Genomic DNA, 14,383 nt, shown 5'->3' with positions numbered 1-14,383 from the left:
CATGTACTCTACCACTGAGCTACAGCTACAGCCCTAGGGACCTTAGTATTTCTGCCGTCCTGGTCCTGGGGTTACAGGCTCTTTACCAGGGTGGTGCTGCTCTGAACTCAGGTCCTCACACTTGTGTGGCAAGTGTTTTACCAGCTGAGCCACGAGCCCAAATAATCACATGTCTCAGTATCCTGGCATGTAGTTTTTTTTTAATTCTTTGTCCTCCCTGTGGAATTTGGGAGAGGTAATCGACAATTTTATCTTTTATTTTATTTTTAGTATTAGTATTTGTTTGGTTGTTTGTTTGTTTGTTTTTCAAGACAGGGTTTCTCTGTATAGCCCTGGCTGTCCTGGAACTCACTCTGTAGCCCAGGCTGGCCTCAAACTCACAGAGCTCCGCCTGCCTCTGCCTCACAAGTGCCAGGATTAAAGACATTTGCCACCACCACCCAGCCAGGAAATGATTTTAAGACTTGCATGTTCTAATGAAGAAAATGCCCTGTGTAAGAATATAGTGCTTTCTTAGAAAATGTGAAGAAATTATAACAGCATTAGTAAAGTTACAAAGGTTAACTTACGATACAAAGTGACAAGATGAGGATTGTCCTATAGTTAACTGCAAAAGGAACAGCATAAAAGCACTGTAGCTTGGAATAATCTAAGAAGACGACATGTCGAAGATGAAGCACGAAAACAGTCCTTTGTAATTTCCTCAGACATTTTCTCCCTTTCTCATGTACTCTGTGTATGCATATGTTGTGTGTGTGTGTGCGGATACATGTGGAGGACAGAGGTCAGTGCTGGGCATCTTCATTGACTCTCCACCTTATCATGTGTATGTGACATGTGTACCTGTTTACATGTGTGTGAGCCAGAGCTGGACATTGGTATCTTCCTCAATCACCCTTCTGTTGTTCGGATCTTAGATGGTCTTTTAATAAAAAACCCAGAGCCAGATATCAGGGTGAAAGCTGAAAGATCAGAGAAGCAGAACAGCCAGCCACTAGTTCTGACCTCTTTGAAATCCTCAGCCTAAAGAGAGTGAGTTCCTGTATCCTCACGCCTTATATACCTTTCTCTGCCCTGCCATATTACTTCCTGGGATTAAAGGCGTGTGTGCTTCCCAAGCAAAGGCATGAGATCTCAAGTGCTGGGACTAAAGGTGTGTGCCACCACTGCCTGACCTCTATGTCTAATCTAGTGGCTGGCTCTGTCTTCTGATCCTCAGGCAGTTTATTAGAGTACACAAAATATCACCATACCCTTCACTAATTGTTTATTTATTATTTGTTTATTTTGAAACATGGACTCACTGTGTAGTCAGACCATTTTTGTCTCAAACTCAGAGATCCTCCTGCCTCTGTCTTGCTAGTGCTGGGATTGGAGGCATGTACCATTGTGTCTTGTGTCTTCACATTTTGGAGGACATGAGTTCATTGATCCATCTAGGCTTGCTTACCAAAGAGCTCCAAGTAGGGTTAGAGAGATGGTTCTGTGGTTAAGAGTGCCAGTTGCTCTTCCAGAGGACCCAGGTTCAATTCTCAGCACTGACATGGTGGCTCACATCCACCTGTAACTCTGGTTCCAGGGCATCCAACTCCCTCTTCTGGCCTCTACGGACAACAGACACATATGTGGTGGACAGATACATGTGTAGGCAAAACACCCATACACTTAAAAAATAATAAAATGTTCAGTATTTAAAAGCTCCAGCTGGGCATAGTGGTGCATGCCTTTGATTCCAGATCTTGGGAGGCAGAGGCAGGTAGAATCCGTGTGAACCAGTCCGGTCTACATAGTGAGTTCCAGGCAGCCACAGCTACATGAGAAACCTTGCAAAACAAACAAGCAAATGAACAAACAAACAAACAAATAAATGAACTATACATAGTTGAGTTCCAAGCAGCCAGAGCTACATGAGAAACCTTGCCAAACAAACAAATAAATAAATAAAAGAGAATAAAAACAAACAAACAAACAAACAAATAAGAGCTCCAAGGATCCCCCCTCTCTGCCCTACCTTCCCAACACTGGAGTTGCTGTGAGGTCACACGTGGCACTTAGGTGGACGTTAGGAGCCATACTCACACCCTGTGCTTTTTTGGCAAGCACTTTATCAGCTGGGCCAGCACTGTCAGATCTCCACAACGTGAGTCGGGGGGCACCAGAAGTGACCCTCTGCCTTTTAAAAAACGGTTGACCCTAACCCAGCAAAGTAATTAGAGTTCGTGGGATGAACTTGGGGCTGGAGAGATGAATGGCCCAGCACTTAAGAACATTGTCTGTCTACAACTTGGAACTCCAGTTCCTGGCTGCTTCCTGGCCTCCACAGGCATCCACACACCACAATCATCCACACACAGGTGGTCCACAACTTAAACAGAGTTAATAAAGGAATAAAGGTGTGCACCACCACACCTGGCTTAAGGATCACCCTGTTAAACAGCATTTTTTAAAAGTTTCGTTGTATGTATCCATTGAACTGTGTGACAAAAGGACATTTTCACAAAAATGTATTTGTAGTTTGAGCAGTTTTCCATGATCCCTCTCTCCCTTCACCTCTCCCCATTCCTAGTTCCCTCTGCTCCCCTAGACAGTCTGATGAAGAAACATTTGTTTTGGGGTGAAAATATTCCATACATTTTTTTGTTGTTTTTATTTTTTGAGACAGGGTTTCCTCTGTGCAGCTTTGGTTATCCTGGAACTCATTCTGTAGAGTAGGTTGGCCTTGAACTCAGAGATCTGCCTGCCTCTGCCTCCTCAGTGTTGGAACTAGAGGTGCATGCCACCACCACCTGGCACATCTTCTTTCTTACTTTCTGTTGCTTTATTGTGGTAGTGTTTTTGCCATGTATTCTAGGCCAGTAGTTCTCAACCTATGGGTTGTGACCCCTTTGGGAGTTGAATGACCCCTGGGGTTGCCTAAGACCATCTTGCATATCAGATATTTACATTATGATTCATAACAGCAGCAAAGTTACAGTTGTGAAGTAGCAAAGAATTAATTTTATGGTTGGGGGTCACCACAACATGAGGAACTGTATTAAAGGGTTGCAGCCTTAGGAAGGTTGAGAACCACTGCCCTAGGCTGTCCTCAGATTCACCGTGTGCTGGGATTACTGGTGTGTGCTGACCTCCTGAGCTGGCACACAGTTCGTTAAGAACACGTGCTTCACTTCAGATGAGAATAGTCTTTTTTAAAGATTTATTTATTTATTTTATGTGTGTGGGTATTTTTCCTTTATAATGCCTATGCTCCAAATGTGTGCATTGTCCATGGTGGCCAGAAGAGGCCCTGATGGAACTGGAGATACAGTTGGTTGTGAGCCAACATGTGCAAGCTGGGAATTGACCCCTGGTCCTCTAGAAGAGCAGCCAGCTGCTGCTCATAACTGCTGAGCCATCTTCTAGCCCCATCTATTGTTCTTTTAAAATTGAATTCAAGCCTGATGTAGTGACTGACACACGCCTTTAGTCCCAGCACTGGGAAGGCAGAGGCAGGGGGATCTCTGAGTCTGAGGCCAGTCTGGTCTACAGGGTTAGTTTCAGGACAGCCGGAGCAACACAGAGAAACCCTGTCTCCAAAAACCAAACCAACCAAACAAACAAACAAAAAACCCCAAATATTTAATTAAGTGTGTATCTCAGCAATCAAATTATGACACGTGGCTCTTTGATGATCAGCAAAGAGCTCTCTCCCCCCCCCCCCCCAAATAATTACTTTTGGAATAACAAAATTTTCTCTTGAAACATAGCGATAGTATTGTATTTTGGAAACCTGTACCAGAAAAACTTCATAGGAGCATAGCAAATTTTCCACACAAGGAAAGTGGGGCCTCCATGAGTGTTAACAGGACAATTAGTGACCACACTAGCCCTGTGCTGTTTTACTTACAGGGGCCATGGAGGGTACCTTCAGTTCCTTGACTGAATGTCTAAAAAAGCAGAAGGGTTGTATAGCTGCTTAGCTTTATTAGAAGTAGATGCAATATTTGGGGCGGGGGTTTATCCAGAGCTAAAATGCCTACATCTGCATTCTTCATTAGCTGTTGGCTAGCTTTGAGACTTTGGAGAACTTATCAAAAATGATTTGCTTCTCATATGGTTATTTGAGTATTAAATCAATAAATGCATGTCGGTTGTGCAAAGTAAGTGTGTGGCATGTACTCAGTGTTAGTACCCTATCAAATCACAGGATACTTGAGGATTATTAGATATTTAAGGCCGATTTGTATTTTTTTATGTTTGTCTTAAAGGGGACAATTCATCTCTTTCGAAAGCCGCAGAGATCCTTTTTTGGAAAGTTACTACAGGAATTTAGACTTGTAGCAGCCGACCGCAGGGTAAGTTCTTCTTTGACTGGTTTGAGTTATTGCAAAGCCACATTATAGCACTGGATTGAGGATGGGTTTTGAGGGGTTGGAGATGTGACTTGGAGGACCCACATTCAGTTCCCAGCACCCACAAATGTCCATAACTCTTCTGGCCTCCCTAAGCACCAGATACACCAGGTGCAGGCAAAGTCAAAAATAAATCACCATCTTCTGTCTCTAAGTCTGTTGTACCCTGTCCCTCTGGACAGTGCTTAACCGTCTGTAAGTTCTCATTCACCCTACTCTGCACCTGTCCCTAAGCTCCTGAGTCCAATCAAGAAACTCAAACCCCGCTGACATGTCTCACTGTGAACAGATGATCCATCAAGCCATGGATGCAGCTCTGCTGGAGGATCTATACTCCATTCAGTTTCCCCAGTAACTGACAGTTTCTGAGCCAGTATTGTCTGTTAATCTGCATTATCAAAATCACTACTCATCCTCATTTCTCATCTTTCTTGACCTTTTTACCGTGATTGACAAGCATTGGTCACCACTCCTTAAAATGTGGCATCATATAGATTCTGAAACAGCCTGTGGCTTTCTTCCTGCTGACTTGTCTTTCAGTTCCTCTCACCACTTTTCTTACTTCTGCACTTTAGAGTGTGAGCTCCAACCTCTATGATTTTGCGCTTCTAGAAATGCTGTCTGCTTTTGTGGTTTTCATTACTGCCTGTGTACGGATGACTCCGTATTTCAATCTCGGGCCCAACCTCTCTCTGCTTCCTTTATGGAATTTGGACTCTTCAATGTCCTACTGGATGGCTAATGGGCATTTCAGTCATAGCATGGTCAAAACTGGACCTTAATCTTCAGTCACTTGCATATTAACTGGAGAGTCTCCCAGATTAGATGGTAAAGCCAGAAAAATTTAAATCATTTTCATTCTTGCTTTGCCCCAAATTCCTCACGTGGATGTTTTCAGGAAATGTGCCAGCTCTGTCTGTAATGTAGCGTGCAGAATCTGACCCTTAGCACACCCTCTTACCACTGTCAAGCCATGGAGTAACCAGAATAATCTGTTGCTTTCTTTAGGCAGGGAGGGGTTGAAAATTTCTCCATGTAGCTTAGGCTAGCCTCAGACTTGCTATGTAGCCCATGCTGGCCTGCAGCTGCCCTCCTCTTACCTCTGCACCCCGAGTGTTGGGATCACAAGTGTACCCCAACATGCCCAGGAGAATGCTCTTTAGGGAATGTGAGACAAGCGCAGCCAGTGTTTCCTGGTGTTCAAGACATCACATGCTGTCACCTCAGACCCCTTCTCTTGTGGTCTCTCAGATTGTTTTCTGTCACTTTACTATGAGTCTTTTCTGATGAGCTTGTCTGGAAAAGAACCCTCTCCATGCCTTCCTCCCATTACTATTTCCCTAGCCCACTTTTAAAAACAAAACAAAAAACAAAAAAACAGGGTTTGTCTGTGTAGTCTCGGATGTCCGGAACTTCACTTGGTAGAGCAAGCTAGGCTTGAACTTACCGATCCGACTGCCTCTGCCTCCCAAGTGCATCCTTAGCCTACTTTTTATTTACTGCCTAGTACTTATTACCATTAACCTAAATACTCGTTTATTGTTACTCTGCCTACATTGTAGGGCTGTGGTGTGTTCTCTGCTGTACTCTCATGCCTAAAATAATGCCTGGCACAGATACTTGTTGAGTAAGTAGCTTGATTCAGAGAGTTATCTTTAAATTTACGTTCTTGTTGGGTTGTTCTGACAGGGTTTTGCTCTGTTGCCTAGGCTACTCTAAATAATCCTCCTGTTTGACTGTGGTAACTTGATTGATGGTGATTTTGGTGGATGTAGAAAATGTGACCCACTTTTTAGAAGAAGTTGTGTTTATTATGTGCTTTTTATCAGTGTGAATTAGGCAGCTTGAACAGATCTGCTGAACTCTGTCAACACGGTATGAATGGGAGTGATTTTCCTTCCCACAGTCCTGGAAGATACTTCTCTTTGGTGCAGTCAACGTGCTTTGCACTGGCTTCCTGCTCATGTGGTGCAGCTCTACTAACAGCATAGGTATGTCGCCCTTTTGGTTTTTATCAGCTCAGGTTCACTTTTGCTTCTGATTTTAAGTAAAGATGTATGTATTTTGACACAAGCTATAGTCATCTGAGAGGAAGGAACCTCAGTTAAGAAAATGCCTCCATAAGATTGAGCTGTAGGCAGGCCAGTAGAACGTTGTCTTAATTAGTGATCAAGCCCATTGTGGATGGTGCCACACTGGGTTGGTGGTCCTGGGATCAAAAAAAAGCAGTGCTAATAGAGTCATTTAGCTCATGCCTTTAATCCCAGCACTTTGGAGGCAGAGGCAGTGGATTTCTGAGTTCAAGGCCAGCCTAGTTTACATAGTGAGTTGCAGGACAGCCAGGGCTACATAGAGAGACTTTGTCTCAAAGAAAAAAAAAAAAAGTCAAGTTTTAGAGGCTGGAGAGATGGCTCAGTGATTAAGAGCACTGGTTGCTCTTCCAGAGGATCTGGGTTCACTTCCAAGCACCCACATGGCAACTAACAGCTATTTTCTGTAATTCCATATCCAAGGAATCCAATGTCCTTTTTCACAGGACTGCAGGCGTATGTGTGGTGTATAGACATGCATGCAAGGAGAACATCCACACAAAATAAAAATAAATAAGTCTTAAAAAACAAAGAAAGAAAGGCTGAGCAAGCCATGATGAACAAGCCAGTAAGCAGCACTCCTCCATGGCCTCTGCATCAGCTCCTGCCTCCAGGTTCCTGCCCTGTTTCAGTTCTAGCCTTGGCTTCCCTTAGTCGACTATGATTTAGGATGTGTAAGCCAAATAAACCCTTTCCTTCCCAAGTTGCTTTTAGTCATGGTATTTTATCACAGCAATTATAACCCTAAGACAGTGTATTTTCCTTTATATAGTATGTGATTTTCTTGAATGTGTATAGCTAAAATGATTTAAATAATATTTTTTTCTGGTTTGTTTGCTTACATTTAATTTTTTATTTATTTGTTCATTTATTTGTTTGTTTGTTGTGACCTAGGTGTTTTGCCTGCAACTATGTTTGAATGAGGGTGCCAGAACTCCTAGAACTGGACTTACAGACAGTTGTGAGCTGCCATGTGGGTGCTGAGAATTGAACCCAGGTCCTTTGGAAGAACAGTCAGTGCTCTTAACCACTGAGCCATCTCTCCCAACCCCAATTGCTTGCTTTAAAAAATATATATATTACAAGCCGGGCGGTGGTGGCGCACGCCTTTAATCCCAGCACTTGGGAGGCAGAGGCAGGCGGATCTTTGTGAGTTCGAGGCCAGCCTGGTCTAGAGAGCAAGATCCAGGAAAGGCGCAAAGCTACACAGAGAAACTCTGTCTCAAAAAACAAAAAAAATATATATATGTATATATATATATATTATTATTATTATTATTAAGTTGATTTATTTTATTTGTGGGGTGGGAGGCATGTATGAAGGTCAGAGGATACCTGTGGGAATTGCTTCTCTCTGTCCACCATGTGGGATCAGGGATCAAACCCAGGTGTGTCAAACTTGATGTGGCAAGGGCTTGTACCTGCTGAACCATCTTGCTGTCCCTATATTGATTTTTACAAGAATATATTTAAACATCCCTGTAAACAGTAGAGTTCAGTTATCTGCTTGGATGTTACTTTTTCTTTCTTTAGGTTTTCTTGTTTTGTTTTCTCGATAGAATCTCATGTAGCATGGAGTAGTAGTCTTAGACTCACTCCATAGCCAAGGTCACCTTGAACGACTCACCCCTCCCTCTGCTTCCCCAGTGTTGGGGTTATAGGCATTTGCCATCAGGCCTGCTTGTATGCAGTGCTGGGGTTGAACCCAGGGCTTTGTATGTGCTAGGCAAGTACTTTATCTACTGAGCTACATCCCTAGCCTTGTTTTAACATGACCTTTTGAAAAATGAGCTGTTATTTAGAAACAAAAATGCGAACCAAAAGAAGAACCTTCCAAGCCAACTGAGAAACACAGCTCCGTAGTGTGTTCTGTTGAAACTTGAACTTGTATAGTTCGTAACCAAGATTTTTGAAGTTTACTAGTCACTGCATAAGAGAGAAAAGTCTGTCGTTTTCTTCTTGATCTTGACATCTGATAGTTCATGGATCACGATTTTCTTCCTAAATAGTGCTGAGAGGATCTGGGTACCTGTCTAGCATGCTCCATGTCTAGGCCCTGGGTTCAGTGTGGAGAGAGGTGGGGAGTAGAGTTGGAGAAGGGGGCATATGGAAGGAGAGGAAAAGGAGAAGGGGTGGGAAGGGGATTGCTGCATGGAACATTTATAAATTTAATACACAAATTTGAAATAAGATAAAAGCAAAAACTCACTCAGATGACAGAAGCAAGCAAGAGAGTGCTCTTAGGGTATCAGCCATTTGCAACTTCATTGTAGAAGTCTGACTTGAGTTTAACCTGCTTTGGCTGCATGTGTTCGTCATAGTTAGCATAAAATTGCACATGTATAAAGTTGGTCAGGAATTTCCAATTCTTTTGCTTTTTTGCTGTATTAAAAATGGATTCAGAGCCGGGCGGTGGTGGCGCACACCTTTAGTCCCAGCACTCGGGAGGCAGAGGCAGGTGGATCTCTTGAGTTCAAGGACAGCCTGGTCTACAGAGCGAGTTCCAGGACAGCCAGGGCTACACAGAGAAACTTTGTCTCAAAAAAAGAAAAAGAAATGGATTCAGAGGGGGCTGGAGAGATGGCTTCCTGTTCGAGAGGACAGGCTGCTCTTACAGAGGACCTGGGTTGGATTCCAGCACCTACGTGGTGGCTCACAAGCACCTATGACTCTAGTTCCAGGGGATTCGATGCCCTTGTCTGACCTCTGTGGGCACTGCACAGGTATGGTGCATACCCATACTTGAGGCAAAAAATTCATATGCATAAAATAAAGGTTAAAAATGTATTTTTTAAATTGTCTTCAACATCACCCCCCAAAACAGGGACTGGAGAGATGGCTCAGTGGTTAAGCATGCTTACCAGCCTTGCAGAGGACCAGAGTTCAGTTCTCAGCATCCATATCAATCATCTGTAACTCTGCATCCAGGGATCCAACACCCTCTGGCCTTCTCAGGCTCCTGAATGTACATATTGCTTATAACTCACTCAGGTCGCACATACACATTTAAAATAATAATGATAAGAGATGGATTAAGCAACATTTTAACAAATCTTTCTGTTGTTTTACAGCTTTAACTGCTTATACTTACCTCACCATTTTTGATCTTTTTAGGTAAGTTGTTTTTTTTTTTATCCTTTACATTTTAAAGACAACAAGCAAGGATTTATTACACTGAATTTACTAAGCTTCTTTGCTTAAAAGAAAGTGACTAGCTAAATAAGTAAATTTATCGCAGAAATAGACAGTACGGATGACAGCACCCACTGCTGTAACAAGAAACAATAGCACCTGTCTAACAAAAGAAAGGTGAATACCCAGGCATAAACTTAGGATGTACACACGCTGAAGAAAAGTGGAGCCGGGCGGTGGTGGTGCACACCTTTAATCCCAGCATCTAGGATGCAGAGGCAGGCTGGAGGAGAAGGAAGTCTGGTGCCCAGGAAGTCTGGTGCCCACCTTCCCTGTTCCCTCGCTGCTGCTCGGTTCCTTGCACCCTGACCCCTTCCTTAGCGTCTGTCTCCCTGTGCCCGAGTCTATCCAGGGGGTGGACAGAAGCCTTGATCTGGCAGATTCTGGGAGCTTCCTAGCCTAACTTCAGTCTGTCGTTAGAAGGCTATACCCTGACACCACCCATGTCTGGCCCAAGTTGCTACTATAAGACCTGTGGGAATCCCACCAGCCCTTTCATTTGTCCCAGCTTGGGCTCTCCTGGGTTTCACTTACAGCAGGCGGATCTCTGCGAGTTCGAGACCAGGACAGCCAGGACTATACACAGAGAAACCTGTCTCGAAAACAACAACAAAAACCCCCAAACAAACAGACAAAATGACAAATCATATACTTAAAATCACACAAAAAGAGCCGGCTGGCTGGCTTAGTAGTTAGGAGCCCGTACTCCCCTTCCAGGGGCCCAAGTTGGGTTCCCAGCACTGCATCAGGTGATTTACAGTCGCCTGCCACGCCAGCTTCAGCAGGCTCTCACAGCCTCTCGCGTTTCCCGTCACCTGTGCTCAGGTGCACACACAGACACACACTAATTATAAGAAAAAGTTAAAATCACACAAAGCCAATCCTCCTGAATTTAGTCAGCCTCGACAAGCTTATTTTAATGTTTACAGTAGTCTCCCTTATCCGTGGTTTTACCACCTGCAGTGTGAAAGTCTAAGTGGAGAATTCCAGAAATAAACAATTTCTTTATAAGTTTTAAATTGCATGCCATTCCGAGCACTGTAATGAACTCTGGCACCGTCCTGATTCACCCAGCCCAGGGCATGAATCATCCCTGTTTCCAGTTTACACACACTGTAGACCTGTCTTCTGTTATCAGATGGACAGTCATCTGTTCTCCTAGTTCCGTAGTGCCTTGTGCTCAAGTAGCCCTGACACAAGGTCACAATGCTACATCAGTTCATCCTGGCTAGTTTTATGTCAGCTGACACAAGCTAGAGTCATTTGGGAAGAGGGACTCTCAATTAAGAAAATGCCTCAGCCAGGTAGTGGTGGCCTTTAATCCCAGTACTCGAGAGGCAGAAGCAGCTGGATCTCTGTGAGTTCGAAGCTAGTCTGGTCTACAGATTGAGTTTCAGGACAGCCAGGGCTACACAGAGAAACCCTGTCTCAAAAAACCAAAAAAGAAGCCAGGTGGCAGTGGTGCACACCTTTAATCCCAGCACTCGGGAGGCAGAACCAGGCAGATCTCTGTGAGTTCAAGGCCAGTCTGGTCTACAGAGCGAGTTCCAGGACAGGCACCAAAACTACACAGAGAAACCCTGTCTCGAAAAACCAAAAAAAAAAAAAAGAAAAAAAAGAAAAAGAAAACACCTCCATAGGATTTGCCTGTAGGCAAGTCTGTAGGTCATTTCTTAACTAGTGATTGATGGGGGGGGGTTCAGTGTGGGTGGTGCCATCACTGGTCCTGGGGGCTATAGGAAAGCAAGGCTGAACAAGCCATGAGCAGCAGCCAGTAACATACTTCCTCCATGGTCTCTGCATCAGTTCCTGCTGATATAATGAGACTCTGAGACTCAGAATGTTTATGATCATGGGGCTGTCTCAGCAGTAGAAGCCCTAACCAAGCATGGTACCTCTGCCCTTTACCTCACATCATCTCATCATGGACACCGTAGCAGCATGCACCATAAGAAAAGGAGGAAGAGGATAGTACATTTTGAGTGGAGGGGCAGATGGCCCAGAGTCAGTAAGAAGCCTGCCGCGTAGATGAAGTGTGGATTCAGGTTCTGCTTAGCTAACTTAGAATGAATTACAATTTCACTCAGTTTTTTCACGTTAAAACTGTTGTTGTCCTGGAGCTGGAGAGATGGCTCAGAGGTTAAGAGCACTGGCTGCTCTTCCAGAGGTCCTGAGTTCAATTCCCAGTAACCACATGGTGGCTCACAACCATCTGCAATGAGATCTGGCGTCCTCTTCTGGTGTGCAGACATACATGGAGACAGAACACTATATACATAATAAATAAATCTTTAAAAAAAATAAAAATAAAACTGTTGTTGTCCAGAGATACCATGTGTTAGGATCGTTGAGGTTAATTAGGAATTATTATAATTTATTATTAGATATAGTTGATTGTTTTTACTCTTTATACTCTTTGGCTCTTTGAGGGGCCCATCACTCAGCTCCCAAATAAATCATATGGAGGCTTATTCTTTCTTATGAATGCCCAGTCTTAGGTTGGCTTGTTTCTAGCCAGCTTTTATTAACTTAAATTATCCTGTCTACCTTTTCCCTCTGGGCTTTATCTTTCTCTATTCTATATACCTTCCTTCCATTCTTACTCTGTGGCTTGCTGTGTAGCTGGTGGCTGGCCCCTGGAGTCCTCCTCTCCTCCTTCTTCTCTTGCTCCCCAGTCTTTCCTCCCAGATCTCTCCGCCTATTTATTCTCTCTGCTTGCCAGCCCCGCCTGTCCTTCTCCTGCCTAGCTATTGGCCGTTCAGCTCTTTATTAAACCAATCAGGTGTTTTAGACAGGCACAGTACCACAGGTACACAGAGTTAAACAAATGCAACATAAAAGAATGTAACGCATCTTTGCACCATTAAACAAACATTCCACAGCATAAACAAATGTAACACATCTTTAATATTCTACAGCAATTAACCCAGTGTATACAAATATAAACAATTCTCAACAACCAAGGGATTCTAAAAACTCAATTTTGTGGGGAACAAGAGGGATAGTTTTGTGGTTGCTACTCTTGCAGTGGGCCCAGGTAAGCTGCCAGCATTCAGACGGCTCACAGCCGCCTGTGTCTTCAGCTGCAGAAGATCCAACACCATCTTCTGGCCTCCACTGGCACCTGCATGCATGTACACACACACACACACACACACACACACACACACACACACACACACACACTCACATACACAAAGTAAAATAAACTGTGGATTATTTTAAAAATCCACTTCATGGGCCAGCCTGGTCTACATAGTGAGTTTCAGGACAGCCAGAGTTACAGAGTTATACAGAGAAACCCTGGACCTGCCTGAACTGAATCTACCAGGTTGAACTCAATCCCCAGGGTAGTCTTTGCCCTGGAGGAGATGGGAATGGGGGGTGGGCTGGGGGGAAGGTGGGGAGTAGGGGTGGGGTGGGAGGGGGGAGGACAAGGGAATCTGTGGCTGATATGTAAAATTAAATTAAATTATAAAAAAACAAAAAACAAAAAAAAATTCATTTGTCTCTGCATGTCTTCCTGTCTCTACTTTTAATATTCTAATGCAAAGTTTGTTTTTCTTTAGTTTAATAACATGTTTAATAAGCTACTGGGTAATGATGAGGAAGCCTAGCCCTGCCTATTCATTTGGGTAAGTTCAGATTATTTTATTTTCTACTAAACTATTGCTATTAAAATGATAATGACAGAGAGCTGGCTATAATATTTTTGAAAAATAAAAAATAAATAAGTGCCACCTGCTTAGTGACATGGTGATAAGTAGTGAATGTACATAAGAAATATTTTCTAAGAGTCTAGAAATGATAGATAATAAAAACAGTGATTATGGGGTTGGGGATTTAGCTCAGTGGTAGAGCACTTGCCTAGCAAGCACAAGGCCCTGGGTTCGATCCTCAGCTCCAAAAAAAAAAACAACAAAAACAGTGATTATATTAAAATATTCATATTCAGTTGTTCTATAGTTTATGAAAGAAATACTAACATAAATTGATCTCAGTAAGCTCTTTAGTATTTTTAAATGATATTTAGTCATAGAAAAGTAATGAAGAATTTTAACAAGTGGATTTTATAAGTGTTATGATATATTTTAATATTTTGCATTGATGGAGATAGATTTCTATTGTAAGACTTTGGATTTAGCAATGAGCTAACAAAACTTTGAAGCTTCTGTTTCTGTACTTACAGAAATCGCTGAGAGTTGAAAGATGCACTTTTTATAATAGAGGAAGCGCTAATGATGTGTTAGAAAACATGACGTAACCCTCATAATGACTTATGCTGGTCACTCTTCTGTTGCTATGACAAAATGCCTGGGAAACTGTGTGGGAAAGGAAGGAGTTATCATGGCTCCCTGTTTCAGAGAGTTCAGTTCATGGTCCCTGGGCCACATGTGGTTGAGCACAGCATCATCGTAGTGGGAGAGGATAGGAGAAGTCAGCAGTTTGTACTGTGGAGGACAGAAAGTGGAGAGAAGAGGCATACAGGAAGTGACCAGATCAGAATGACCCAGGGCATGCCTCTCACGGTTACCTCCAGCTAGTCCCCATCTCTTACCTTTTGCCACATCCCAGTTATGACTCCCATACTGTGACTGTCAAGGTATTAATGTATTAATTACCTTAGAGCTCTCTTTTCTAATTATTTCTGGAAACACCATCGAAGACTCACCCAGAGGTATGATTCACTAGTCTTATAGGTGTTTCTTA

The 14,383-nt window shown here is 43.2% G+C and overlaps 1 protein-coding gene across 3 annotated transcripts in view; it reads left to right on the top strand.

Moving 5' to 3' along the window:
• Positions 1–14,383, top strand: part of Slc30a6 (solute carrier family 30 member 6) — a 31,542-nt gene that overhangs the window by 1,772 nt on the left and 15,387 nt on the right. The window contains exons 2-5 of one of the 3 annotated variants that reach the window (XM_059248505.1): positions 4,248–4,334; positions 6,298–6,382; positions 9,553–9,595; positions 13,243–13,308. In XM_059248505.1, the coding sequence (XP_059104488.1) occupies positions 4,248–4,334; positions 6,298–6,382; positions 9,553–9,595; positions 13,243–13,308 (281 nt within the window). Of the gene's footprint in view, positions 1–4,247; positions 4,335–6,220; positions 6,383–9,552; positions 9,596–13,242; positions 13,309–14,383 lie in introns of those variants that run through there. The other 2 variants (XM_059248506.1, XM_059248507.1) reach the window with 2 other exon arrangements.

Source organism: Peromyscus eremicus, chromosome 22 (assembly GCF_949786415.1).
Source record: "Peromyscus eremicus chromosome 22, PerEre_H2_v1, whole genome shotgun sequence".
In the NCBI taxonomy this organism is placed as follows: domain Eukaryota; kingdom Metazoa; phylum Chordata; class Mammalia; order Rodentia; family Cricetidae; genus Peromyscus; species Peromyscus eremicus.
Note: the sequence above shows the minus strand (reverse complement) of the source record. Positions and strands in the feature narration are given on the sequence as shown.